Here is a 25,433-nt window from a genome sequence, read left to right as displayed (position 1 = left end):
GGCAAGTTTTCGCGCAGGCAGTTTGCAAAGTTAAACAAATTGTAGGACCGTTGCTCCCTTCGCACCATCTTGTGGGTGATAGCGAAAACGTCAAAACCCTTCTCGGTTTTTCGTAAAGCCAGCGGAAATTTTTTGTATACAAATAGCTCGCCGTGAGTATGCTGGATTAATAATGGCACCTGCTGGAGTTGCCCAAGCGTGTTTAACTTTTTTGAAATTGCCTAACGCCCGCACTGCGGAAGGAGGGGTCGCAGATACGAGTCTCCTGTCACACGCTTCGAAAATGTTTTCTTCCGATTTCATTCTTCTTTGTGAGCTTTATAATGTACAAATACTTTAGCATTAGGAGGCATGATAGTGACTGCAGTGGCAACAACCCGCTGATTGGGTCAATATTAGTGCGGAATCAAGCTTCTTGAATGCGATTTGTCGCCAGAACAAATGTTTTAACGAAGAATCTTGTCTTCGTCAACGCTGCCACAGAGTGCATGTGCCTTTTTTTTATTGATTTCCAGCTACATTTCAAACGTGCCCAACGGCAGCCACAAATTTAGCAGGAAGAAGAAGGAAAAGAAGAATACGCCAGGCCTCCTTCTTCGCAGGCCGTAGTACGCGAGTCGTGGTCTTCAGCCGTAAATGGCAGCGCCGGCCGCAGCCACCGCACCGAGAAAACCCGCTCTGGTACTTCTGGAGCTGGAGTACGTGGACGGTGGCTCCAGTCCCTGGTTCAACTCCAAGGGCCGTTCGTTCGTGGCGAGCCTTACCAACGGCCCAGTCACCGCCGATCTGTTCCGTGCGTTAGCCGAGGACGGGAGCATGAGCACACTCGCCAGCTACATCGACTCGGCAAGCCCGTCGGTGAGCAATATCGGCACAATCTGCTACGCCCTCGTAGGGCTGATCCTATTCCTGCTGTTCCTGCTGCTGCCTATCGCGTTGTTTGGCCTGAGGCGCTTCGCGGCTACCATGGACTTTCTATCGTGGGTTTTATTCGAGCTACTTTTAATAATCTTCGCCGGCCTCCAGCTCATCTGTCTGTTGGTCATGTTGAGTACGTGGTACGGCATGAACAGTGCTCTCGTCGAAAATATACCAATAGCGTACGAGTGGACTTTCGAGGTGCTGCAGAACTACACCATTTTACCCGTGCAGATGCTCCAGGCAGCTAAAGGTGACAAGAAAGAGCTTGACAATAGCCTATCCATAACTACGTCTGGCATCAAGTGGCTTCGTGGCAACATCTCCCGATGGGAGGATAAGTTCTCAGCATACGAGAGCCTGAAGTCCCTGTTGACTGGTGTCGTAACTATGCTTCACATTGGTCTTCTCGGCTTCGCGCTGGTAGCAGTGATCGCTTCTATTTTGTTAGCATGTGGCGCTTGGAGGCGGCGCATGGCTAGGCTGGCCAAGGGTCGCAAGAGTCCCGTCGTCGTAGCACTTGCAGCCATAGCGGCCACAGTGCTACTTTGCGCTCACATGGTCGTAGCACTTCTAATGATCGCGCGCTGGTTGCCCATATGCGTGCTCGCGGAAACGTACCTGTGCGCTCCGTACCGCGACGCTTCGTACTCCATACTGGACAACAGCGTCCGCATAGTTTGGCCACCGTCAAGCAGGCCCGATCCTTTCTGTCGCCTGGTACCGAGCAAGCTATTCAAGAAGTGCACAGCGAAGGGCAAGACTCCAATAAAGAATCTAGATGCGTGCCAGACAACGAAGGACAAGGGCAAGCTGATGATCTCCAAGCCGGACGACGCTGTCATAGAGTTTCAAGTGCCTCAGCCGCATCAGAAACCTTCCGCCACCAATCCCGCCGCAGGGTCGGCCGACAAAAATGTCATCGGCGACTGCTTCTACCCGTTTAGGATCATCCACACGGACATGACGTCCGTGTGCCCGCTTTTTACTGACGATTTGCTGGCGCACTGGATGGCCATGGAGCTGTCTGTACTGGCTGGATTTGGAACAATTATATCTGCGGCCGCTGTCGCAGTGATCTTCATGGCCGTGGGCGAAACAAACAAGAAGAGCTTGAGAATTCCACCACCCCATAAGCGGGTTAGACGTATCAGGAAACTAAAAAACAAACGAAAGAAAAAGAAGGAACCAACGTCACCGTCGCCTGTACCTTTGCGTTCACACACCAGCGTGCAGACCGAAGGGACGCCACCGGGACCCACACAATTGAACATTGTGCTCGAAGAACCGTTCCCGGTGCCCATAAAAAAAAGCGCCGATCCCAACCAGTCATGTTCATGCCTTCGCCGCCGTCTCCGCTTCCGATTCCCGTGCCTGTTCCCGTTCCAGTTCCCGTTATGCCACGTTTATCGTCCCACACGCGAGCTGACTCACAGGACGCACAACCCTTGGTAAGCGCGATGGCACCAGCGATTACGCCGGCTAGATCCTCAGACGCGAGTCCACTATGCGTCGTCGATTGCTGCAGCGCGACAGGATACTACCACTGCGCCTGTAGCAGGAGGTACGGGACGTGTCAAGAAAGCACGTTTCATTCTGGCTACTCCCCTTCGCCATTACTTCAGCCACGCTATCCGTGCATGACGACACCGAGCTCTCAGCACTCGACGCCCGCCTACATGGTGCGCCACACTCCTTTGTGCTACCGTATGCGAGGTGTGCCATCTACGGCTGCGGAGATGAGGCCAGCGAATCAACTGCTTGGGGGCACGGTACAGCAACCCCGTCACCAGCCTTGTGGTTCGGCGGCACACGAAGGGCCGCAGAAACTATAATATCACCACCACTGAAGCGCTTGTTCCGAGAAAGGTGCGCTCCTAAAGCAGTGCACGAACTGAAACGTTTTGATTTCCGTAATGGACAATGCGCTGCATTGAAGCCAGCCATAATAAAGACATGAGTGGTTTCTTGTTTAGCGTGCAATCAATCAGCCACCTGGGTTCGCAAATCCATTTTAATAATATACGAGAAGGAAAAATAGCGCGATTTGTAAGAAATTAGAACTTTATCATTCCTGCAGAATATTTATTCACTGTGAAAAGCAGATACATGTCCATAAATATTATGTAGCTTTTCATTATATGACCGCGAAGAAGCACCATTAATACAGCAGTAACACTGCCAAACAGGCTTATGCACCTAAGTCTCGCACCTCACTGAACAGTGCAGGTCATGAGCCTGGACCCACGCTTTCATATCTGCTTCACTTTAATGCAACGCAATGAACGCGAAATGCGTACTGCGGTGTACTAATTCAGATTTTTTGTGCGTAGGTAAAAGGCCATGGGGAGGGGGACGACGACCTTGAACACTACACAAATTCTGCTTTATCAGAATAATGCATACCTGAAGGGTAGGTTGGTCGAACACTGGAGTCACGCCGTCTGTTATGCTTTTGCCTGTGATGATTTGCAAAGCGGAAGTCACCCTGTTCTTGTTTGGCGTCGACTACAGCTACTCACGCAATTGTATTGATCCTCCACCCCCTCCACCCCACAAATATGTTTTCTGTGCAAAGCGTGGTTTTGCACTGGCACTGACTTCGGGGTCGGAGCCTTCGAATGGCTTGTTGCTCCTCACGTGTTTTTGCTGTGCTTCTAGGATATGGTTATGCTTTGACCGCGCAACGATGACTCATCATCATTCACTCCGTGCATATGCAGCGAATATTGTTCCTTGCTTTTCGCGCACAACTCTTGAATGCGATTTCACAGAACTGCTTACACAGTTGGTGAGCATGCGCAAATGACTGAATATTCTTGCCAACACTTGACCAAAGTCGCAGTACGGAAGAACGGATGGTCTACCTGTCTCTATTTCACTCTCTGCGTGTATGTATGTATGTAAGTATGCGTGCATGTGTGTATGCGTGCATGTATGTATGCGTGCATGTGTGTATGCATGCATGTGTGTATGCGTGCATGTGTGTATGCGGGCATGTGTGTATGCGGGCAAGTATGCATGCATGCATGTGTGTATGCGGGCATGTATGCATGCATGCATGTGTGTATATATGTATGTATGCGTGCATGTATGCGTGCATGTATGTCGGTATGCGTGCATGTATGCGTGCATGTATGTGTGCATGTACGTATGTATGTATGCGTGCATGTGTGTATGTATGCATGTATGCGTGCATGTATGTGTGCATGTACGTATGTATGTATGCGTGCATGTGTGTATGTATGCATGTATTTAGGTATGTATGTATGCGTGCATGTGTGTATGTATGTGTGCATGTACGTATGTATGTATGCGTGCATGTGTGTATGTATGCGTGCATGTGTGTATGTATGTATGCGTGCATGTGTGTATGTATGTATGTATGTATGTATGTATGTATGTATGTATGTATGTATGTATGTATGTATGTATGTATGTATGTATGTATGTATGTATGTATGTATGTATGTATGTATGTATGTATGTATGTATGTATGTATGTATGTATGTATGTATGTATGTATGTATGTATGTATGTATGTATGTATGTATGTGACGCTATGATGAATGGGCGACGTGGCCCGGCTCATACTCCATGTTTATTCTGTTCTGCACTTCCTCCTCCTCGGCTTCTACCAATCATCGCTTCATACGTCACACGATTCCCCCTCCCCCTCGAAAGAAGGCATGAATTACGAACAAGGAAAAGTACACAAGGAGAGGTTGAGAAGTCACAAATGTCAAAATGCACAATTGGCTTCGTAGCCCCGTGGTGTTCTGTAAACTGGCAAAACTTCAGGAAAGAGTGCAGCAGTCCGGTTAACGCAGGAGTTCTGGTGGGCGAGGCTGATGGTTGCGTCCTAGACAACACAAGAATGCTTTGGACGTGGAGATAGCGGAAATCGCTGCCGGCATTCTTGTGAAGAAGAAACGAGGTTCGAACACCTTACAGAATGGACAGTTCAGATATCGTAGGCATCGAATTCTTCGTCGTGGCACAGGTCGTGCAGGCAGCTTGCGTGCGCGTTGATCGAGGTTGATTGGGCGCTACCTGTGTTTCTGCCGAGTACAAGGGGTCCTTTTGTGGCTTTTAGAAATTTTCCTATGGCGATGTCGCAGATGGTTTGATGGAAGGCACATTCTTGATCTTTGGTGGAGAATGTATCCACCACGATGGGCCTTTTTGCAATGTTCTTCAAGCCTTAAGAGTGCACTCGATGAAGTTTTGTTTCGTCATTGACAATGTTGAAGTATGCGTTGACGTTGTAATTTCTTCGTTTCGTCAACTTGCTTGTGGTGTGACATTGATCGTGTTGCGCCAGGATTCTCAGCGAGTCCTCCGCAGGCTTCTACGATGCCAACCAATGCAACTGTTTCCGGCGCCAAATAATGTGGCGGGTTTGATGCACTTGAATCTTCTGTATTTATAAACCGTTCATTGTTGGTCGTTGTTTGAAGCGTACTTATGTCATCAGAAGTTGCACCTGTGGTTTTGTTTTCATTATATGCAGTGAGGTTTTGTACTGGGTTCACGTCGCTTCGATCTTGTGATTGATGAACACTCGACGCATTTGCAGAACACTTTTCTTCACAAGATGCTGATTGTGAATGCTTCTGTCTCTGTGGAACTGCTGAACTGAATACTTTGAACAAATGAGATTCCTGTGAACATTCGTTGTCTGGGTTGGTTTCGTGCGGATTTACTAACTCGTCATGCGTAAATGCTACGATCTTGTGAGGTGCTTCATCAGGTTTATCAGTAAAGTTGATGACACGAGATGGAACTGCTGAGCTAAATACTTTGAACGAATGATGTTTCTGTGAACATTCGTTGTCTGGGTTGGTTTCATGTGGATTTACTAACTCGTCGTGCGTAATTGCCGTCACGCATCCGGAGCCGTGTGGGCCATGTGTGCGACACCAAGCATCAAGTGATTCGGGTTGTTCAGTAATACCTGAAGTATTATGGTGCCGTAAATACATTGGAAATGCCAATTTATTTGCCCATGAAAAATCCAACCGTAAGTCCGGTCTTTTGGCAAAATGGTCTACATTCCTATCGGCATACGGTGGCATTACCTTCTCTGCTGCGACGTGCAAGTCCCTAGTTGGTGTTGTAATGCGTGAAGTGTATTTGGACGAGTCATACGATGGTACAATGGTGGAATATTTACTCTGAAGTCTTGTTTGGGAAATACGCTTACTGCGGGAAGACTTCGCGTAACTGTGATCGTTTTGTTGAAGAGACTTCAGCTGATGAGGTATGTACAGGTCTTCATCGTATTCTTTGAAACGGGTGATCATTTCTTCTTTGATCTTTTTCCAAGACTCATCGTTCTCGAAGATGTGGGTGAGGTAAAATTTGAACGCCTCCCCTGAGATGTAGTCAGTGAAGTTGATCATCTCCCGTTCCGACCATGATGCAGCGGTGGCATGGAGCTCGAACAGGTTGAACCAGTCCTGTACGGGTCCGTCGTCCGCTGATCCGGTGTACTTAGGGATGTCAAGGTCTTCTGATGCAGCTGTCATGATGCTTGGTGGTCTTGGTGGTCCGCGTTCGGTCACTGCGTCTCGCTGAGGTCTTCGATGATGATGGCCGGGCGATGAAGTGGTTGCGAGGTCTTCATCCTGCCGACTCGTGTGACGCTATGATGAATGGGCGACGTGGCCCGGCTCATACTCCATGTTTATTCTGTTCTGCACTTCCTCCTCCACGGCTTCTACCAATCATCGCTTCATACGTCACATGTATGTATGTATGTATGTATGTATGTATGTATGTATGTATGTATGTATGTATGTATGTATGTATGTATGTATGTATGTATGTATGTATGTATGTATGTATGTATGTATGTATGTATGTATGTATGTATGTATGTATGTATGTATGTTTTAACAGAACGAGTGTGGTTAACCCTGTATCCCGTGTTCTTTGTAATCTGACCCTCGTACCACCTCCCTACCACAAGCGCATCGCGACGCCAATATAAACCAACAAGCCTCTTTCGTCGCATTGAAGGTATTAAAAACAATTCTGTGGTGTTCACGTTGTAACACCACCCTAGGATTATGGGAAGCGCCATAGCATTTCACTTTGGAAATTGTGACCGCTGGGGGTTCTTTACGTGTAGACAAATCTGAGTACGTGGGACATGGGTATTCTTGATCCAAACAAAAGTGTAGTCGCCGTTGCCGGGATTCAATCCCACTACCCGCGGGTCAGAAGTCGGGCAGCGAAACCACTAGACCACCGCGGCAAGTGTGCTCCCGCTGGTAACTACAGGACAAGTTACACGGGATGATGACGACTCCTCTTACACACATGTCCCTGTAAAAAGTTTTGGACAGAGTCGCCCTTCGCTGCACCGATAACGGCACGTACCTTACCGAAACGTCCGCTCCAGAAGCGTTCCTTGCGAACAGCTTGTCAGCCATTGAAAAGTTTCACTTTCCCCTGAACCTCTCGTGGCATAAGATATATAACTGTAATTTCCGTTCAACACAGAATGTTCACTTTATCAGAGTAAAATTACAGCCGACATTGCGCGTGAGTGGTGCGTAAGACCGCGAGTAAAGTTACGTTCACGCGCTCAGCGCATTTCAAACGACGTTAACCTAAATGTGGTATATCAGCGAATATTGAAATCCCCGCTTTCCACTTGTGGCTTCTTCTGGCTTGTCAGAGACTGCTTGCTGCTGCTGAAAGAAGAAAAACACAGGTTCCTTCATCACTGTTTTGAAGTTAATTGGGAAAGCAACAAAATTACGCGTCAGTCGTACTGATTAAAAACAAACACATTTAAGGCACTACATCAAACATTGAAGCGAATCACCCTTACAAAGAACAGAAAAATCGCTCAAATGGAATAACAGAAGACGAGGGAATTGCGTTGCTGAACACATAATCATCAACAGTTAACGATAACTAGTGCTAATTAAGAAAACGCTTTGCAAATTCTTGTACGAATTAGTGAATACGTGCTGCTCTGAGGATTAGGGGTAAGTTTTGGCTCATGCATGCGCTACGTAACAAAATCTCGCCGCTCCTTATAGCTACTGTGATAGTTGTCTTCGTAATCTTTTAACTTTCGTTGAACACCACCAATCCTATTGAACGATTCGAAACACCATTCTTGCGTGTATTCAACAGCGAGTATCACACGCGCTAAATACAAATGACAGAATACAACTCCCAACACTCGGCGAAAGTCACAGTACGGGCGAACGAATGCCTGCCTGTCTCTATCCTACTCTCTGTATGTATGTATGTATGTATGTATGTATGTATGTATGTATGTATGTATGTATGTATGTATGTATGTATGTATGTATGTATGTATGTATGTATGTATGTATGTATGTATGTATGTATGTATGTATGTATGTATGTATGTATGTATGTATGTAGGAATGTATGTATGAATGTAGGAATGTATTTATGTATGTATGTAGGAATGTATGTAGGAATGCATGTATGCATATATGCATACACGCATGTACGCATGTTTGCAAGCATGCATGCATGCATGCATGTATGTATGTATGTATGTATGTATGTATGTATGTATGTATGTATGTATGTATGTATGTATGTATGTATGTATGTATGTATGTATGTATGTATGTATGTATGTATGTATGTATGTATGTATGCAAGTATGTATGTACGTATATGTATGTACACCCGTGAGAAAAAGTACTAGGACCACGGGAGCGTGTGTCAAAATTGCTGTCGCTATCAAGTTATGAGCCGTCTGCGGTCGAGGGTATTGCTTTGAGACGAAATTTCGGTCAAAAGCATTGACGGAATTTGCCGGAGAAGTGTTTTCGACAGCAGACAGCACAGACAAAAAAGGTGTACGGACGTCAACGGCCCTTATACTTTTGCTTACAGGCGTACGTGTGTGTGTGTGCCCTTCCTGTCCCCACCAACATTCATCGGCTCCTTATTCTGCCTACTACTTATTCTCATATATTCTGTACTTTTCTGTTTAGTTAGTTTTGTTTTGTCGGTATAAAAAACGTAGGTCCCCGCCGTGGTGGTCTAGTGGCTAAGGTACTCGACTGCTTGCCCACAAGTCGCGGGATCATATCTCAGATGCGGCGGCTGCATTTTCGGTTGAAGAGGAAATGCTGTAGGCCCGTGTGCTCCGATTTGGGTGTGCGTTATAAACTCCAGGTGATCGAAATTTCCCAATCCCTTCACTACGACGTCTCTCGTAAACATATGGCAGTTTTGGGACGTTAAACGCTACCCATCAAAAGCTAGCTCGTGTGGCGGTCTGACAAGAAGCACAACATGCAACCGAGGTTATCATAGCTGCGCAATTAAGGCCATCACGTCTAAACGCACCAGGTGAAGCAATCTGGTTTGAAAGTTGCTTCCATGGTGGCCGGGCGTCGAGGTAGCGACGGCGGTGTCTCTGGCGACGAGCTTCTTTAGAGGCCACCAGAGGGAGGTCCTGTGGGGATGGCCTTTCTGTCGCTGCTTCTTTCAATTTCATTCTTTTCTGGCCGCGGTATACGACCTACAATATACAAAGTGATCAATTAAGCGTAACACGAATGTTAAAAGCAACGCCTGAATATACACGGAAATAAAGCGTTGTTCCACCCAGGCGCGCCACGTCTTGCGGAAGTAATTTGTAACGCCAGCAGTTTCTATGCGCGACGTCACGAGAAGCTTGGCTCCTGATTGGGCCATACATGGTAAGTAGCAGTTGTGCCTTCTAGCTTGCTTTGCAATGCAATCCTACGCGAGCTCTGCCTTGTCTCGCATAACTATCATGCATTATCAATCAAGAAATTCCACTTCACTCTGTGTGTTTTTCGACTGCGCAAGTGAATATAATGGTAGGAAGCCGGAAAGCTCGGAATACTGATGGGTTCAATCTTTGGTCCTTACATCGAACACGTGTACGATGTGCAGTCGTTAGCAAGGTTAACACAAACGCTCCGACACGTGACCTGCACTACTTGGACTGACGCCAGCGGCGAGATGCTGGGTGCTGTTGCCGAGATAATACCTCCGTACGTTTGTATAGTATGTCGGCTTGAATGAGTAAATTATAGGAGGCACAGCCCAAAGCTACACGGCGCTATCGCCAATCAAACTGTCTTGAAGACATGCTGCGGACCACTGGTGTTAAACTTGCTGACGACTGTACGTGCACTAAGCATTGATTGTTGGTTCCAGCTGTCGCTGAAACCGAAGTTATGGCACTTGGTGCTGTCTTCGAGGCAAGGTTGCTGCTTTGTAGAAGACAAAATGACTTGAAATGTTTTCGCGAGTGACAGCACGTCTTCAGGAATATCCTTCTCTTCCTGCTATCATAGTCTCCCGAGTATTTAGACAGTTTGTAATCGTGAACCATATTATGCAATGGATACAGCACCTTGTAATACTTGTCGTAGACCTTCGCGAGCGCGGCAATCTCCTTGCGCACGTCGACCGCTAGCGCCGCGAGGAAGAGGTGAACGAGGATGACGAGGCACGTGTACAGGACAAGCTCCACGACACGTGACTCGATGAAGTGAAACATGGCTGCTCCGCACCCTCGTGTGTAGATACGCTGCGGCAGATTCCGAATGTGCTTGAAGTGAAATATGTGCGAGACTCTCTGTCAAAGTTAGCCAACAGTGTAAGTTAAATGGCTTATAACGTTAAAAATTGTGCTACAATATTATATTTAAAGCTATTACGTTTTAGTACGCACTTGAACGTGATTGAATAAGTGCAGGAATGTAGGCAGACTGTTTTTCACGGGGGAGGGGGTTGGTAAGGCCTAACTGTTTAAATGCGTCTTACCATGGCAAAAAAAGAAAAAAAAAAGCTGCTCGAAAATATGTGCGACTGGATGAACTACGATATTGGGTGGGAGTGCCTGAGCCACCCTTTATATACGTTCCTGACTGAGCAGAATAACAATTAAAGACACGTCGCTTTAAATACCCTAATAATATTCAGGAGTGCACAGAAGCAATAAAAGACAAAAAAGTTAGCGGCGAAAAAGTTAGCGGCGAAAGTCAGCCACGACTTCTCCTAACGTTACGGACCAGTTCTATTCGTCACTTGCATGGAACATACCCACAGGTCGCGGGATGAAATGTAAGCTGCGGCGGCTGCATTCCCAATTGAGGCGGAAATGCTGTAAGCCCGTTTGCTCAGGTTTGGGTGCTCGCTAAAGAACACCAGGTGATCGAAGTTTTCGCATCCCTCCTTTACGGCGTATCTCATAATCGTACGGTGGTTTTGGGACGTTAAACACGACATATCATACAACTTGCACACAACATAAAGGTCACTTTTATCTTTTTTTCCTCGCATTAGGGATCTGCCTAATCACTGGCATAATGCAGTGATGCCACATTTTCCGGATGTCATCGACATTAGATAATCAGAAATGGTCACAAAATTAAGCACTGCTGTTCGAAGAATGGTTTTAAAAGCATAGTTATCTCAGCCAGCACTCCCTCCTCCTCAAAACATAAGCACCAGCATTCGGTTTCTCTCTCTTTCTCTCTATCTCTTTTTCGAACGTAACGAACCCATTGAAGCTTTCATCTTCCTGTAATTTTAGGCGCTGAGCATGTACATGTTATATAACGATTGAATAAACGTTGCGAAATCGAGCTCGTTCGCGCAGAATTTCCGGCCTTCCTATATACACCTTGTGGATGAGAGTTTGACCCATCGAGACTTTTTTCGAGCATGAGAGAGAGAGAAAGAGAGAGAGAGAGAGAACAGAAGCAGTGGCGTTAGACAGACTATACCAGTTTCGCTACCGTACATGGGGGAGGGGAAATGGAAGGGAAAGAATATATGAAGCAAGGAGGTAAGAGGGAACAAGTGGGCGCGCATACATGTCAGCATTTACCGCGCACACTTGGAAAGTCACAAATGGAAAGTGTTTGAGACCAGTTTCTTCGCGATTTTTTAAATGTAGACTGTAGTCCGACATGTTGAAATAGGCTTGCAAGGACTGGCTCCAAAGAATCTGGAAATCGCAGTGCGCATCTAGCTGATGGAGTATTCATCCTCTTGAGAAGAGTACTGTGCGTCACACGTGTACTATGGATATGTACGTTGAAGAGCATCAGTTGGCCCAAATTGTCACTGCCCTTGCTTTGCGGCATGCTTCGAGATCAGATCTGTTTTTGGGACATAAAAACTAATATATTCAGTCTTGCATTACGTTGCTTTCACAGTGAAACATGCAACCCTTTCTCGAAAGCCGCAATTGCAAAAGAAATTGAATCTTGGCAAGAATTTTTCAGAAGAACTGAGATTCGCCACGAAAAAAAAGAAAGAGAGAGAAAGCCAAAGACGAAGGGCACGATACAAACCAGTACTTCCTCCATTTTTCTAAATGCCAGTCAGATGCACCCCTTTCAGCCAATCAGCACCTTCTAATGTAGTCATTTTCTGCCTTCACTCATCGAGTAGCTTTAGCGTGTGCTTTGTGGTCACCAGAGAGAGAACCTATCATGTAGTGCATCACGACGAAAATTATATTTAGTAATTTTGTTTCAGTTGCGTGCTGTTTCGTGGGGCGGCGTCTCGCATTCCTCGTGTTCACAATGTTGGAGGTCATGCTGGCTGTGCAAAATATACAGTGTTTTGAGATAGCGTGTCACCATTCGTGGCGCTATGCTCTATGGAAACCAGTGTGAAAGCGCCACTGGGACGCTGCTGCATGCGCTTACATTAGGAGTGCCGTGAGGAGGTGGCGGCATTGCTTCGAGCGACAAAGAAGGAGCACGAAAGAAAAAGTCTGACAGGCGTATATAATTGGACTGGGAAAAACGTCTATCGCATCTCCGTAGGAAAGCACTCGGACACACGTGTGACGCAAGCCGCCCTGTACCTTTCATGTGGCGTCGCATCACGACCACTCCCTGAACTAAGGCGGACAGACGGCTCCAGTTGAGGAGCGCGCGTTCCCACTGGCATTGAAATACATAAAGGAGTTGTTGGTTCAAACTACACCACCTTCCTTTCTTCACAACTCTTTTAGGGGCGAAGCTCTTTATAGCAACACCTGTTCGTCCTTCGTAGCCGTTGTAGTGTGTAACAAGTATAACATTTTGACCAAAAAAGTGGTGCCGGTGAGAGATTTTTTCTGTGCGTTCTTCGACAATAAAAAATAGTGCTCAATATTCATGCCAATGACTCCTGATAGGGAATGAGAGACAGGAGAATTCGGCTTTTAGTTAAAGCCCACACGGCGATCCCCATTAGCAGCCATTGGCATGCACTTTGAGCACTATCTGACAAGAAAGGGTTGCTACGTTATACTCGCTGGGTGTGACCTCCTTTCTTTTAGAAAGGTTTAGCGAGCGTTGAGCCACAGTGCCATGAATACAATGAAATAGTCTATGCCATGAACTCGAGCTGGTTAAAGGTGGGAAAACGATTCGAAGCGCAAGCAGTAAGAAAGTAAAAGCCGAATTCGCCTGTCTTTCATTTCCAATTAGCAGCCATTGGCATGTACATTCAGCACTATCTGACAAGAAAAGGTTGCTACGTTATACTCGGTGGGCGTAACCTCCTTGGTTTTGGAAAAGTTCAGCGAGCGTTGGGCTGCAGTGCCATGAATTCAGTGAACTAGTATATACAATGAACTCGAGGTGGTATGAGGTGGGAAGTGGACCGAAACGCAAGCCGTAAGAAAGTGTGCATGTGTCACCTCTCGTTTAGTCCTTGGAATGTCCGCTGGATGGCGGTGCTTCTATATGGGGAATATATGGTGAAAAGATGCGAGATTGAGGTACTTTTAGTGTTGAATAGATGGACGAACGGACACACAGACAGAGGCATGGATGGACGCATGAACGGATGCAGGGGCGGATGCATGGACGAACGCAGGAACGGACGCACGAACAGACGCACGAACGAATGGGCGGGTGGACGCATGGACGGTCACACAGACGGACGCATGGACGGACAGAAGCAAGAACGAATGGACGGACGAATGCTTCGCCCCACTCTCTATCATTCACTCCGTGGATATGCTGCCAAGTTTTTTACTTTCTTTCTTTCTAGGCCTTTGCGCCAATATACTTTCATTATCGGAGCCCGCTATAGCTGAGAGCAGTTTGAGACCCCTGAGGTAGACAAACGGTACGGAAGCAAGTTCGAGAGCATGTACCTTCCAGGCGTCCTGCTCCTTGAGGTTCATCACTCCTCGTCCACAAAGTGTAGTGACGTAGACGTCGCCATCCGCACTCGCACCTGCACTTTCGGGAGCACCACTTTTGGAAGCCTTTACTGGCTCTGCCTCATGAGCGCCCGTGCCGCTATTGTAATCGACGATGTCCGGTACTTCCGTTATCCGACAGCACGAAGGCGGCACCGAACAACGCTCTGCGCTGGGATTGGTTGGGCTGCAGTTGAAGTACGGGTTGGCGTTCCAGTCCCGATACGAGTTATCCGTCATACCGCAGCAGTGCAGTGACGACTGCACGTAGTCGATCTCCTGCGATAGCACATGTCATTCAGCAAATTGCAGGAAGTGTATATTAGGCTCAATTACAAAATTGACTGTATAAGTAGTATGGCTTTGTGCTACAATAGGATGGCTGGTTATTTTCTCATTCGCCACAGTTCATCACCATCACTTACTACCAAACGTGTATTATGCCGTATTCAGTGACTTCAGGCTTCCAAATCTCACAGTCCGCCTTAGCGCAGCTGATTGCAAGCCACACAGAGAGGTAAATTAGGAGAGTGACTGCACCTGACAAGTGCTCGTCCCGTGTTCGATTACTGGTACCAACGTCACAGAAACTGTTGTCTATCTACGCATTAAAATTTTTCAGGGGATCGTCAAGTAAGCTTTTCATGCCAATACTTTTTCTAAAGTGGTTCGTCGGTACATATGGTTATATTCAAAGTCAATATCAACTATAGTTAATTTCTGCCCTAGTGACGACGAGATGATAGGAGGAATTAATATCTCTGCATCTCTCCCGTACCTATTTTATTGTATTTTGTTGTTTCTTATTTACATTGTTTGTTGGCATGTTTTTTATTTTTATATAAGCGTCACGCACGGAACAGCGCGAGCAACATCTGCAGTCACAAATACGCCACATCTGAGCATGCGCGGCGCTAATCACGTGCCTACCTTGCCATACTGATCCCTGTTTATCACATCCTTTTTGGTTTATCATCACAGAAGCAACAGCCGCTTTGGCTGTCGAAAGCGCTCTGAACAGTTTATCAAAAAAAGCAAAAAGCAAGCAAAAAAATAAAACGAACCATTCTCGCTGTGATATGATATCACGAAGCGACCAGAAGTTTATAGTAAAGAGGCGCCTATGCAGGCAAATGCTGGTTTTCTTGTTTTTTTTTTCGGTTCTGTAATGTTGACAATGTTCTGATGGCCAAAGCAGTGATCGTGAATGACGAGATAAATAAGGCTGGAAACTGCAAGGTAGCCACATCGCTGTCGTTGCGCATGCTCAGATGTGGCGTATTTGTGACTGCAGAAGTTGCTCGTGCTGTTCCGTGAGCGAGGCTTCGTCGTTATAGACATAATAGCCGAGCACTGCACATTGCCTAGACAAAGCAGGTGTCTTAAGAATAAAGAAATGAGGCGGATAATGATAAGCCTCGGTTTTCAAGCAAGCTTTCTGTCTGTTGCCTCAGACTGTGATCCCACCGTTCAAGGTGTTCTGTATTAATATTTCGGAGTCCTGGTGAGTAATGAGAAATCTCTCGTGACACCAGAGACACCAGAGTTAAGTAGAAGTGCTACTGGGAAATGCTAGGAACCTTAAGACGACATCTGGGCTCTCTGTGTATCATTTTGTCTGCTCTCAGCCAACACGTGTCTTCGTTTTTGCCAAGATGCAGCATGTTTTTTTTAGATCCCTTGTGCTGCAGAGGAGAAGTTCTATCACGCTCGTGGAATATCGTTCTAGTGTTGCAATCAAAGTTTAGCTGGAATTATAAAATACAAGAAGGGAGGGGGGGGGGGAGTAGTGATTACGGTTTTTCTATCCTAATTCGAAAAGCGTGGGTTAAGGTGGCCGCATTTTTATGAAAGCGGAATTCCGGAGTACCATTTACTGTGCAAGTGCAATGCGCATTTACGAAATCCTGGTCTTCTGAACTTTCGGGAACCCTCAATTACGCTGTCTTCATAGCCGGATTCACTTCTGGTCATAAATTTCACGATCTTGTATTTCTGTTCCGTCGGTGCCTCTCACAGCTATTGGGCAAGCTTGTACAAAGCTCAAATCTGAGGTCTATAACTTGATGAAATCCTGACAAGTATTCACAAAGCATTATCAACCTCCTAATAAATATGCTGTTCAGATTTCGAGAGTAATGCACCTGGCTTCAGTTCGAAACGTCATGTGAAAACGAACTGCATTTTGCGCAAACGTTATATCTCGCACATGTGGATTAAAAATTCATGAACACGGGATGCCGCTTGAGGCAACGTTTCTGAAAACGGCCTAGTATTCTTCAAAACAGCCTTGAGCAGGAAGATAGAGCCTTTCTTAAAGTTAGTTTCAGGACACGCCACCTTCAAGAACTTCTCTTTTTAAGCTCTCCACCCTTCCCTGGACTTCTACCCTACATAACTTTCATTCCAGGCATTAGCCATGATTTCTAACAGCGGAGCTGTTAAAGTTTTTCGCTCCACCGGTTAACGTGACCGAAAAGATAAACTGCAAGAGGTACCCAAAGTGCAATAAAATAACAAAATCATTATTGCTGGGGTTTAATGCCCCAAAACAACCGTATGATCATAATACACGCCGTGGTGGAGGGCTCCGGAAATTTCGGTCACTTGGCGTTCTTTGCGTGCACCTAAATCTAAGTAGACGCTCCTCAGGCATTTTCACCTCCATCTAAAATGGGGCTGGGATTGGATCCCGAGACCTGCGGATCAGCAGCCGAGTGTCTTAGCGAAAAATTCAGCCAGCACTTCGTTCCTCCTCCTTATCGCCATTCTTCTCTTACGATTGATTTTAAATAAACAGTCTGTCCTTCACGATATACATTTGGGAAATCATGGAAACTATAGTGAATTTCTTTGTATCAGCTATTAAAATTTCGGATCATAGGGCCCGTGGTCAGCACATTCATACAGGCTAATTCGATGGATGGTACAATGCAGCTGTTTTTTCCATGAGTGTGCTTTTTGAAGAAAATAAAGAAGTGCAGCACAGATAAATGGAACAGAAAAGAGAGAGGCACAGAGAAAACGACAAAAATTGAAAGACACTTTGGAAATTCCGATGAGTGAACGGCAACAGTCTGTGGCCATGTCTGACTTGCCATGTCCTTTCCTTTTTTTCCTATTTGTTGTATTTTTCGTATTTTTGTTTTTTCTCTTAACAATCACGTGATTGATGGGAACGTGTAAGAGGTTAAGCCACAGCTATGGTGGAGCAAATATTTTCATTTGCCGTGTGCCATCCCGTGATTGTTGAGAGAGAGTAAGGGGGAGAGACCACAGCTGGCCCCGTCCCAGGGCACGGATGGAGGGACAAACACACGAAAGTATGGGACAATAAACGCTTTTCACTTAAAAATAAACATTGTGAAAAAGGCAAACAGAAAAAAAACAGAGACTACTTTGCTAATTAAGACCATGTTAATTTAGACATTGCTCGTTTTATAGGTCAGCTAGATCCCCAATTAGTCCAGCTTTGAACCACTCGCACAAGCTACTCACGTTTTTTTTTCTTTTTCGAAAAGCACGCACCCTTTGGTAATCTAGCTTGTCACGATAGTGGACGATGAATTCGGTCGTGATGTGCGAGATGACAAACTCGCGCCCGATTATGGGTAGGAAGAATAGCATGACGATGAAGACCGCTTCGGTGGTGATGAACGACCCCTGCAACGTGGTGTACAGATCCAATAGTTCAATGTTCTCACGCAGAGCCCCAATAAAGCCGATGGAAGCTACGATGAAAACGCCCAGCGACAAGACCATGAGCACTATTTCGAGATGTAGCAACAGGTACACCAGCCATGTGTTGGCGGATGTCGCGGTGGGGGTTGTTTCCTGGTCAAAGTACGCATAGAGGGCCCCGAGGAAGACCACTACCGAAGCTGCAAAATAAAAGAATGAAGGTCAAGTCAGATCTACTGATCCAGTACTGTAGAAATAGTGAAGCTTCTGGGGAAAAAAATGCAGCGCAAAACCAACGCAAGTGCAGAGATGGAACACAGGACTTTCACCATCCGTCATTGATTTTCTGTCTGTGTGCCGGTTTTACCTACAATTTTTCCTTCAAGAGCCATAAAACAAGGAACTTAAAAATATTCTTCAAACTCTGATGCTCCTCCGACGACAGTCTATCGTGTTTTGATATTTTTCAATGTTTGCACTCGTTGGCGTTAGGCTCCGGTCTTTTACGTGCGAACAACGCAGTTGGCTCGGCAAGGACAAGCCCACTCTCACGTCAGCTCTCGCAGACACTCACTTCGGGTGGCTTCTTCCTCTTGGTCGTTATGAAAATGCAAATTCAGAAAGAATCAACGGTTGTTACTATATTTTCCCGAGACAGTCATTGTCCTAGCTCTCGCAAAAAGGCCGGATTTTTCCCATGAGCCCAACTCTCGTTTCTCTTGAAGCTCCTCTCATTGGTTCGCTATTTTAAAGCAATGTTGGTCTGTCTGTCCATTTGCCTGTTTATCCGCCCTTAACGATATTCTAAAATCTGAACGGTTCTAGCAAAAATCCAAACCACCGACCCCATCCGCAGCGTCCATCAATATTGCTTAAGATTTAGCATTCCTACTAGTGCGATTGTCAACTAAAAGCAAATATTGCGCATATATGAGGCACTATAACAACACGTCAACAGTCTGTATGTGTGCATTTTTACTAGGAAAGGCATACTTATGTAATTCAAGGGACCATAGCGCTTATCACGCTGCGCTGACGATGTAACGCTTGCACGAAAAGGCGAGTGTTTCCAACGCCTTACTAAGACGGCACGGTGGTGGCACCTACCCGTCGCCTTGCGTTCTACGCTTCATCACCTCCGAGACGGGCGCGCACGCCGCGCGCGCTTCCTTTTCCGAGATAACTGCCAGATAGCGCTCATGCCTCACATGTGACGTGACTTGATGTGCTCGTTCGCCTCAGCTGCACGCTCGGGGCAGTCTGACGCAGCGCCTCCAGAATACCATTTACCGGTTTTCTTGCGCAGAACATGAAATAAACGTTTTGTTCACTTTCTCGAGACGCTAGACTATCGTCTTTCGACGACATTTGCAGTATAACATGCAGATTCGGGGCAAATTTTTTTGCATGACCTAACTCTCTCCTATCCTGTTGTGCCTCTCGCAGCTCACCCATCCATATCAATCACAACTATCACGACTCCCGTTTGTCGGAACCTCAATCTCGCTAGTGCTACGCCACCTGACCAGCGCTACAATATCGCAATGGGAAGCCTTAACTAAGAATAGCTTACTATTTCAATTCGGCAGCGCGCAAAAACTCGTAGACTGTAAGTAAAAAGCCTGCCCAAAACATGTTAAATCAATCAGTTACGTATTCAGAAAGCAGTCTTCTTGTATGATGTTAGAGTCGCAATGTAAAAGACGCCTAATAATAAATATAAACGGCTTCCTCAGTCAACGGCATTGCCGTGAAATTACAGGTGACCTCAGTTAAGTACTACCGTCATCTCCGAACTAGTCGACCACTATCTCACCAGTCAAAGCACAAATTATCAAGGTGACTGTCTTACATGCTTTATCAAAGTCCAAAATTGGCCATCGATGTTAACATCAGGCGTCGGCAGCGTCAGTGGCGTCAACGCGAGTGATGCACAAAAATCATGTGATGACGTCACCATTAAATGAGCCGATCGTGGAGCCAGTGCCAAAGCAGGTGAGCTTCGAAAATCTTGCAGTTCCTTCTATCCTGATGGCATCTGCAACCTCATTGGTAAGGAGAGCTTCGCGGGAGGGTACAGGACTAATACATGTATTGCCTAAGAGCGAAAATAATAATACGTCTTTCGCCTTCTAATCACTTTTGGAGAATACAGAAGAGATCCTTTCAGTTTTTGGAAAAAGCGCATTGAAATACAAACTCTTACCAGCGTTCGATTTTTTTGCGTATGACGCCGCGGCTGAAATTTTTTGGTTGTGAAATTCTTTCATAAAATTAAATTGCGCACCGGCAATGAAAAAGAAGTTGCATCCAGATAGTGGCAGAAGGAGACACGGATTGACGTCCAGGATTGTGGTGTCGGAAAGCTCGTAGTCCGGCTCTTCGTCACCCTCGGAGTCCGCGAATAGCACCGATTCCAGCACGGGAGAGAATGGCATCGGGGCACCAGTTCCCACCGTGGGTACGCCACGACTTGCACCAATTTCAGCAACCGCGAAGCGTGGGCCAGGACGAATGGTGAAGGAATTTGCAGAAGCAGGTTGTGCAGTCTGACCTACAGCGAAGGCAGGGCCATAGCTAGTGGGAACAGCACCCACAGCCGTAGCAGGAGCAGCAGCCGGGGTAACACCTGGATTTGGAGTCACGGTAGCGTTACCGCCTGGCATGGCAGGGCCCTTGGCAGCAGGCCCTAGAGGGCAAAGAGCAGCACATTGCAGAGAGAACAATCACGGGGAAAAAAAATTTACGGATACCGATATATTTGCTCAATAAAGTTTTCCCAAACTAAACCTATATATTTGCTTAGGGTTACTCAAAGGCGAAAGATGTCTTTTTACGGCTCAGTCGATTGTATTATACCCCCGCGCACCCCTCCTGAAATGGTTTGTGCCTCACATGGTTTAGCACTGCATAAGGGATGTAAGGCAGTGCAAGCTTCTTGGATGCCCCCCGATTTTGCCCCAGATACGTGGTCGGCGCACGTATGTATGTATGTATGTATGTATGTATGTATGTATGTATGTATGTATGTATGTATGTATGTATGTATGTATGTATGTATGTATGTATGTATGTATGTATGTATGTATGTATGTATCTTTGTATGCATGTATGTATGTATCTTTGTATGCATGTATGTATGTATGTATGTATGTATGTATGTATGTATGTATGTATGTATGTATGTGTGTGTATGTATGTATGTATGGCTCACTTTATTCAGCCTCCGGTCCCCATCACCTGCTCTCACCGAAGTAGGCGATAAGTTTGCTCGTATCAGACTTTTTTTATTTATGCTCATGTCGTTTCTTGTCTAAGCAAATGGGCTCTTTCGTATTGTTCAGTGCTTTGTTACATAATTTTTTGTTCTGAGTGCCATGTAGTACTTGCGAATTTATTCGCACTCTTCCAGCGCGGCTGACCATCACCTTTATCCCACTTTGTCATGTTGGCACCTCATCAAGCTGCTCATGCTTTCAGTCTTGTACTTAAGAGGTCTAAAGGATACATAACTGAATGATTGTGTATATTTGAATAATTCATTGATAGATCAATCGATTGATTTTCGTGGCCTGTAGTAGGCTAGTCATTGACGAATAGATGGCTTTGTAAACCTAATGCAACCTGCAGTAAGACGGTAAGATGGACCACTTGGCTGGAGTCCATCGTGAACTTGTTTACAGCGAAACACCAGAAACACAGGACGGGTAAGGAGCAAAAGAAAAAGAAAAGACGGCGCTAACGAACAACAGTTCTGAGTCAGCGCCGTGTTTTCTTTCTCTTTTGCTCCTTCCTTTTTCTGTGTTTCTGGTGTTGCGCTATAAACAAGTTCACAGTAATGTACTCTGATGGGTGCAAAGATGCACAACGGACAGTGTCGTACCAGGAAGACGGCTCTATGTATGTGAGCCTTGGTCCCACACTCTCAAGTTTTGGTATTGTTTTATTCCTGGTGTGTTTGTGGTACAGATTTATTCGATGAATATCCGCATTCTCGTCTGTTTGCACAGCTGTTAGAGCAGTTTCCTCTTCGATGCAGCAAAGAAGCTTGATAAATATTACACTTTTTTACAGGAAACGCACCTTGAGCTTGTGATGGGTGAGCAGTTGACGGAGGCATTGCTGCCGTTGGTGGGACAGGCTGTGACGAACGTGGCACAGAAGGTCGCTTCCCACTCGCAGTTGGACTCTGCGATGTCCCATCCATCAATATATATATATATATTAGCTTTACATCATTCTTGACCAAATATTGTTATGAAGCTTTGCATGCAGAGATTGCCTTTCGGGCAATCCGGGTTGATTCTTAAACAATACGATAAACAGTAAAGCTGTCATCCCTAAAGCTTGATAAGGCTAATGGCCCACGCATTCGCAACATCGCATAGTGACCAGAAAATTATTAAAAAGAATAATGTAAGAATTTCCACTGATTGTCGCCTATGTATAAAAATCTAAGAAAATAAATGTTAGGGTATTGCGTTGTGATATGAACACGCAAAAACAGCAAACATTCTAATATCAGCATACCTGTCTATAGAAATCGTATGATCCCAATGAACAAGCCCATGGTATACCACTGTAACATTGATAATTTCCATGGAGGCTTAACTGTAAACAGATAGCACACATACCCCTGCTGAAACCAGGGACGTTGCGTATCCAGGGGTTGCGACGCTAGTCGCACCGACACCGGTCCTGACGACGCCATTTGCTCTTCCTATCACAGGGGCTTGTGACATCACACCAGGGCCCCGGGACGTCATGGCCGTAGGAAAAGTGCTAGAAGCTGCGCCCGCTTTGGCACTGGCGATTTCTGTAGGCATCTTGCCTGTGGATGATGGCCCTGCTCTCGTCCCAGTCGGTGAAATGCCCGCACTCGTAGTTGGCTTGGAGAAAAGTCTCACGCTATCCCTGTCCATTGCTTCTGCTGACAGTGCACCTCTGGCTGTCAGATTGGAGACGAGTACCGTCAGCACCTGAGTTTTATGCCAGCCAGCTGGATGTCCGGATGGTCCAACTTTTTCTACCGTCGGGGCTTGTGGCTGCACACTAGGCTTGGAAATAATCCGTGACCCCTGTGTGAGCAATGAAACAATTAATATTTTTAAATGTCTCGTATGACTTGGTAGGCGTGAACTTTCGAGCAGCTCAAACAGTCACCGAACAATTAGCGTACTAAATAGTCACCCCAACTATAAAGAGTAAAGGTCGTAAAAAGAAGCATGCGCTGGCATAGGTGACTAATCACGTCCCTCACTATTGTATTTACATTTGTTTCTGATAAAGCCCTGCATTTTTTCGGTACTCGTTTTTTGGCAACCTGTCCCTAAATTCTCCCCTCAGCCGATTGATTATGTTACGCTATATTCTTTCCCCTACTGATCACCGCATGCTTACGTTGAATTCCGAGTCCAAAGGTAATTTTCTTTGTTATGAGGCACATGCGGATAATGGAAACTATCCGAATGAAGTAAATTAATTTTCGGCTTTGTTCAATGAAATGTGAGTTACTTTCGTAACGTTCATTGATTATTGGTGCCAGAGTTGTCTACTTTGCCACTATACCGTAAACAACTTCATCTGATGCATCTGTGCCACCTAAACGTAATCTTCAGCATCGAAAGCATCGGTCATACTCACGTGATGGTAAACATTCATATCCGGCGTTGTGCGTGCTTTTCGGGAACCAACATGATCAGTCGCTGGTGAATGCTTAGGATACAGGCTCGAATGTACCAGCTCACGCATTAGTTCTGGAGGTACCGCGCACTCTGTAACCGATGACTCTGAAAGGTCATTTTCGAAACGCCCTGTATGCGTTTTCCTTGATACGAGCCTTCTGCGAATGCCAGCCGGGAATCGCTGGTGGACTTTCGCAGCGTTTTCGTCGTCCTGGCATGGTAACGGTTCAGACACGAGAAGTTGGCCACCCGTAGGAGCCGTGCCTCCACACGTGGTCTCATTAGGAGTCCATTGCCATGTTGGTTCATTCAAATCTTCGCGACACCGTGGTATCACTGGGCCTATCTCGGTACTTCCTCTGTGTCTTGATAAGGCTACTGCTTCCAAAGCAACACTGCATTGTTCGTTGAAGCTTTTACAGAGCGAGCCAGTCGCACGGCTGGCCGATTCCCGGAAACGCCTCTCCGTAATTAGCGTGTCAACACTTCTCGGTATCCCTATGCTGAGAGTAGTGCTCGACTTCACTACGGTGGCTTCGGGCACACCTGTTCCAGCTACAGATGTGTCTTCTGATCTTAGAGAACTGCTTGGAGCTTCTCGCTTCTCGCTGTTGAGAGGACGGTCAGAGCTGGGGTTACTCCGACTATTTAAGCGAAGACAAGGACCGTAGTCATCAGGTAGTTTCTCTCGGCTTGGCGACCTCGTCCTCCGTAACTGTTGGCAGAAAAGTTATTATTGTAATATGCTTGCTTATCGCAGGAGATCATGCGCATTGTCACATGTACAAATCACCGGAAACACAGGCATCTGTGATGCATTTAGTAAGCCAGATACGTTTACAGAGTTTCATCGGTGGGTCATTCTGTGATCCTGTGCCAAGAGTGTATGCCTAGTTATCAACATATAAAGTTATATAAATGGTAGAGCGTGCTAGCTCGGTCACATTTATTTCTTTTTATTTACTGAGAATTCCTCGGCCTCGGTATCAATAACATGAATATTGAGTGTCGAAAATTTCACCTTGTGATACCAATAAATGTTTACTTATCATGAAGAAACTAACGCTTGGCTTTGTTGCCAGTAATAAAAACTTTGTAATAATACGACCACCTTGGTAACTAGCTTTCCACAATGTTTCATCAGTCAAAGCATTGCAATCAAGAAAAACCAATAATTTAGAGCGCTGCAGGCGTAGCTGTAATCATGTACAGAGTAACTGCACTCAATTCTACAATAACGAAATCCTAACACTTAGCTCATGCTTTCAAAAAAGAAGCTAATGTACTTCAAGAAAAAAAGCCGTGTCATTTATTCATACACAAGAGAGTCCTTTGAGGATTTCGTCCTAAATCACGTAGTAAAATATGAATATTGGCATAGTCTTCACAGCAGGCTTCTCGTCGCGGCAAGACGCATCTTCACGATGCGTATAAGAAATCATTTATCAAAGGGTAGCACCTGGTGACGACAAGTGGAAGTTAAGCATTAGCACAATTCTTTTATTTATATATAGAAGCTACTCATGCCAAGATGAAGTTGAACACGCCCACTTCTTTAATACGAGGAATTGAGAGGTTTGAAATTCAACCAACAAACACGCTACACAAGGATTTGCGGGGCTCTCTGTACTAAAAAAAGAAGAATCGGTGAACTGCGTATCTGCTGTCAGATCATCAAGTACACTTCCCACGCTGTACAAAATGAAACAGATGTCACCGTGCCAAGGCTTTTTGCTTCTTGAGCTGATGTGGCTGTTATGTACTGTGTAGTTTTAATACCTAACCTAATGTGATTGACGTAGTACGATACTGTCCATTTCACTGTATGCTCTCGCTATTATAAAAGGATGCATGAAAGCTGCGTCCTCGTATAACGAACTATCCATCACTTTACAGCGAGTAGTAGAAGCGCAGCCCGCATGCCCTATTGAAAGTTGAGCACGAC

General features: G+C 45.8%; 2 protein-coding genes across 6 annotated transcripts in view; both read right to left on the bottom strand.

The window, feature by feature from the left end:
• Positions 1–6,724: 6,724 nt before the first annotated feature.
• On the bottom strand, positions 6,725–18,004 carry LOC119184959 (tetraspanin-33-like). 5 transcript variants are annotated; one of them, XM_075866937.1, is made up of 5 exons: positions 17,622–18,004; positions 14,076–14,402; positions 10,320–10,496; positions 9,278–9,452; positions 6,733–7,623 (listed from the first exon to the last, which is right to left on the bottom strand). In XM_075866937.1, the coding sequence occupies exons 1-5, from the start codon at positions 17,883–17,885 to the stop codon at positions 7,604–7,606; spliced, it is 963 nt and encodes a 320-aa protein (XP_075723052.1). In that variant the 5' UTR covers positions 17,886–18,004; the 3' UTR covers positions 6,733–7,603. The 5 variants fall into 5 exon arrangements, with proteins under 5 accessions (XP_075723056.1, XP_075723055.1, XP_075723052.1 ...); XM_075866938.1 differs by having other exon boundaries at positions 6,733–7,620; XM_075866939.1 differs by having other exon boundaries at positions 6,739–7,623; positions 17,652–18,004.
• Positions 18,005–19,635: 1,631 nt separating this feature from the next.
• The window catches only part of LOC119184958 (uncharacterized), a 46,723-nt gene continuing 40,925 nt past the window's right edge, over positions 19,636–25,433 (bottom strand). The window contains exons 2-5 of the mRNA XM_075866936.1: positions 23,448–24,203; positions 22,439–22,882; positions 21,888–21,993; positions 19,636–20,493 (exon numbers count right to left, since the gene is read on the bottom strand). Coding sequence (XP_075723051.1) covers positions 19,937–20,493; positions 21,888–21,993; positions 22,439–22,882; positions 23,448–24,203 — 1,863 coding nt within the window. The 3' untranslated portion in view covers positions 19,636–19,936. The remainder of the gene's footprint in view (positions 20,494–21,887; positions 21,994–22,438; positions 22,883–23,447; positions 24,204–25,433) is intronic.

Source organism: Rhipicephalus microplus, chromosome 6 (assembly GCF_043290135.1).
Source record: "Rhipicephalus microplus isolate Deutch F79 chromosome 6, USDA_Rmic, whole genome shotgun sequence".
NCBI classification, from domain to species: Eukaryota; Metazoa; Arthropoda; class Arachnida; order Ixodida; family Ixodidae; genus Rhipicephalus; species Rhipicephalus microplus.
This window is presented reverse-complemented; position numbering and strand designations above follow the sequence as displayed.

Excerpts from the sequence above, each read along its gene's own strand:
- LOC119184959 (XM_075866937.1), bottom strand. The coding sequence starts at position 17,885 with ATGGTCTTGTCGCTGGGCGTTTTCATCGTAGCTTCCATCGGCTTTATT. Across the intron at positions 14,403-17,621 it reads TTCGAAAAAGAAAAAAAAAC|GAGATCGACTACGTGCAGTC; the intron begins GTGAGTAGCTTG and ends GTGCTATCGCAG. Across the intron at positions 9,453-10,319 it reads TCTACGACAAGTATTACAAG|GTCGTATACCGCGGCCAGAA; the intron begins GTGCTGTATCCA and ends TGTATATTGTAG.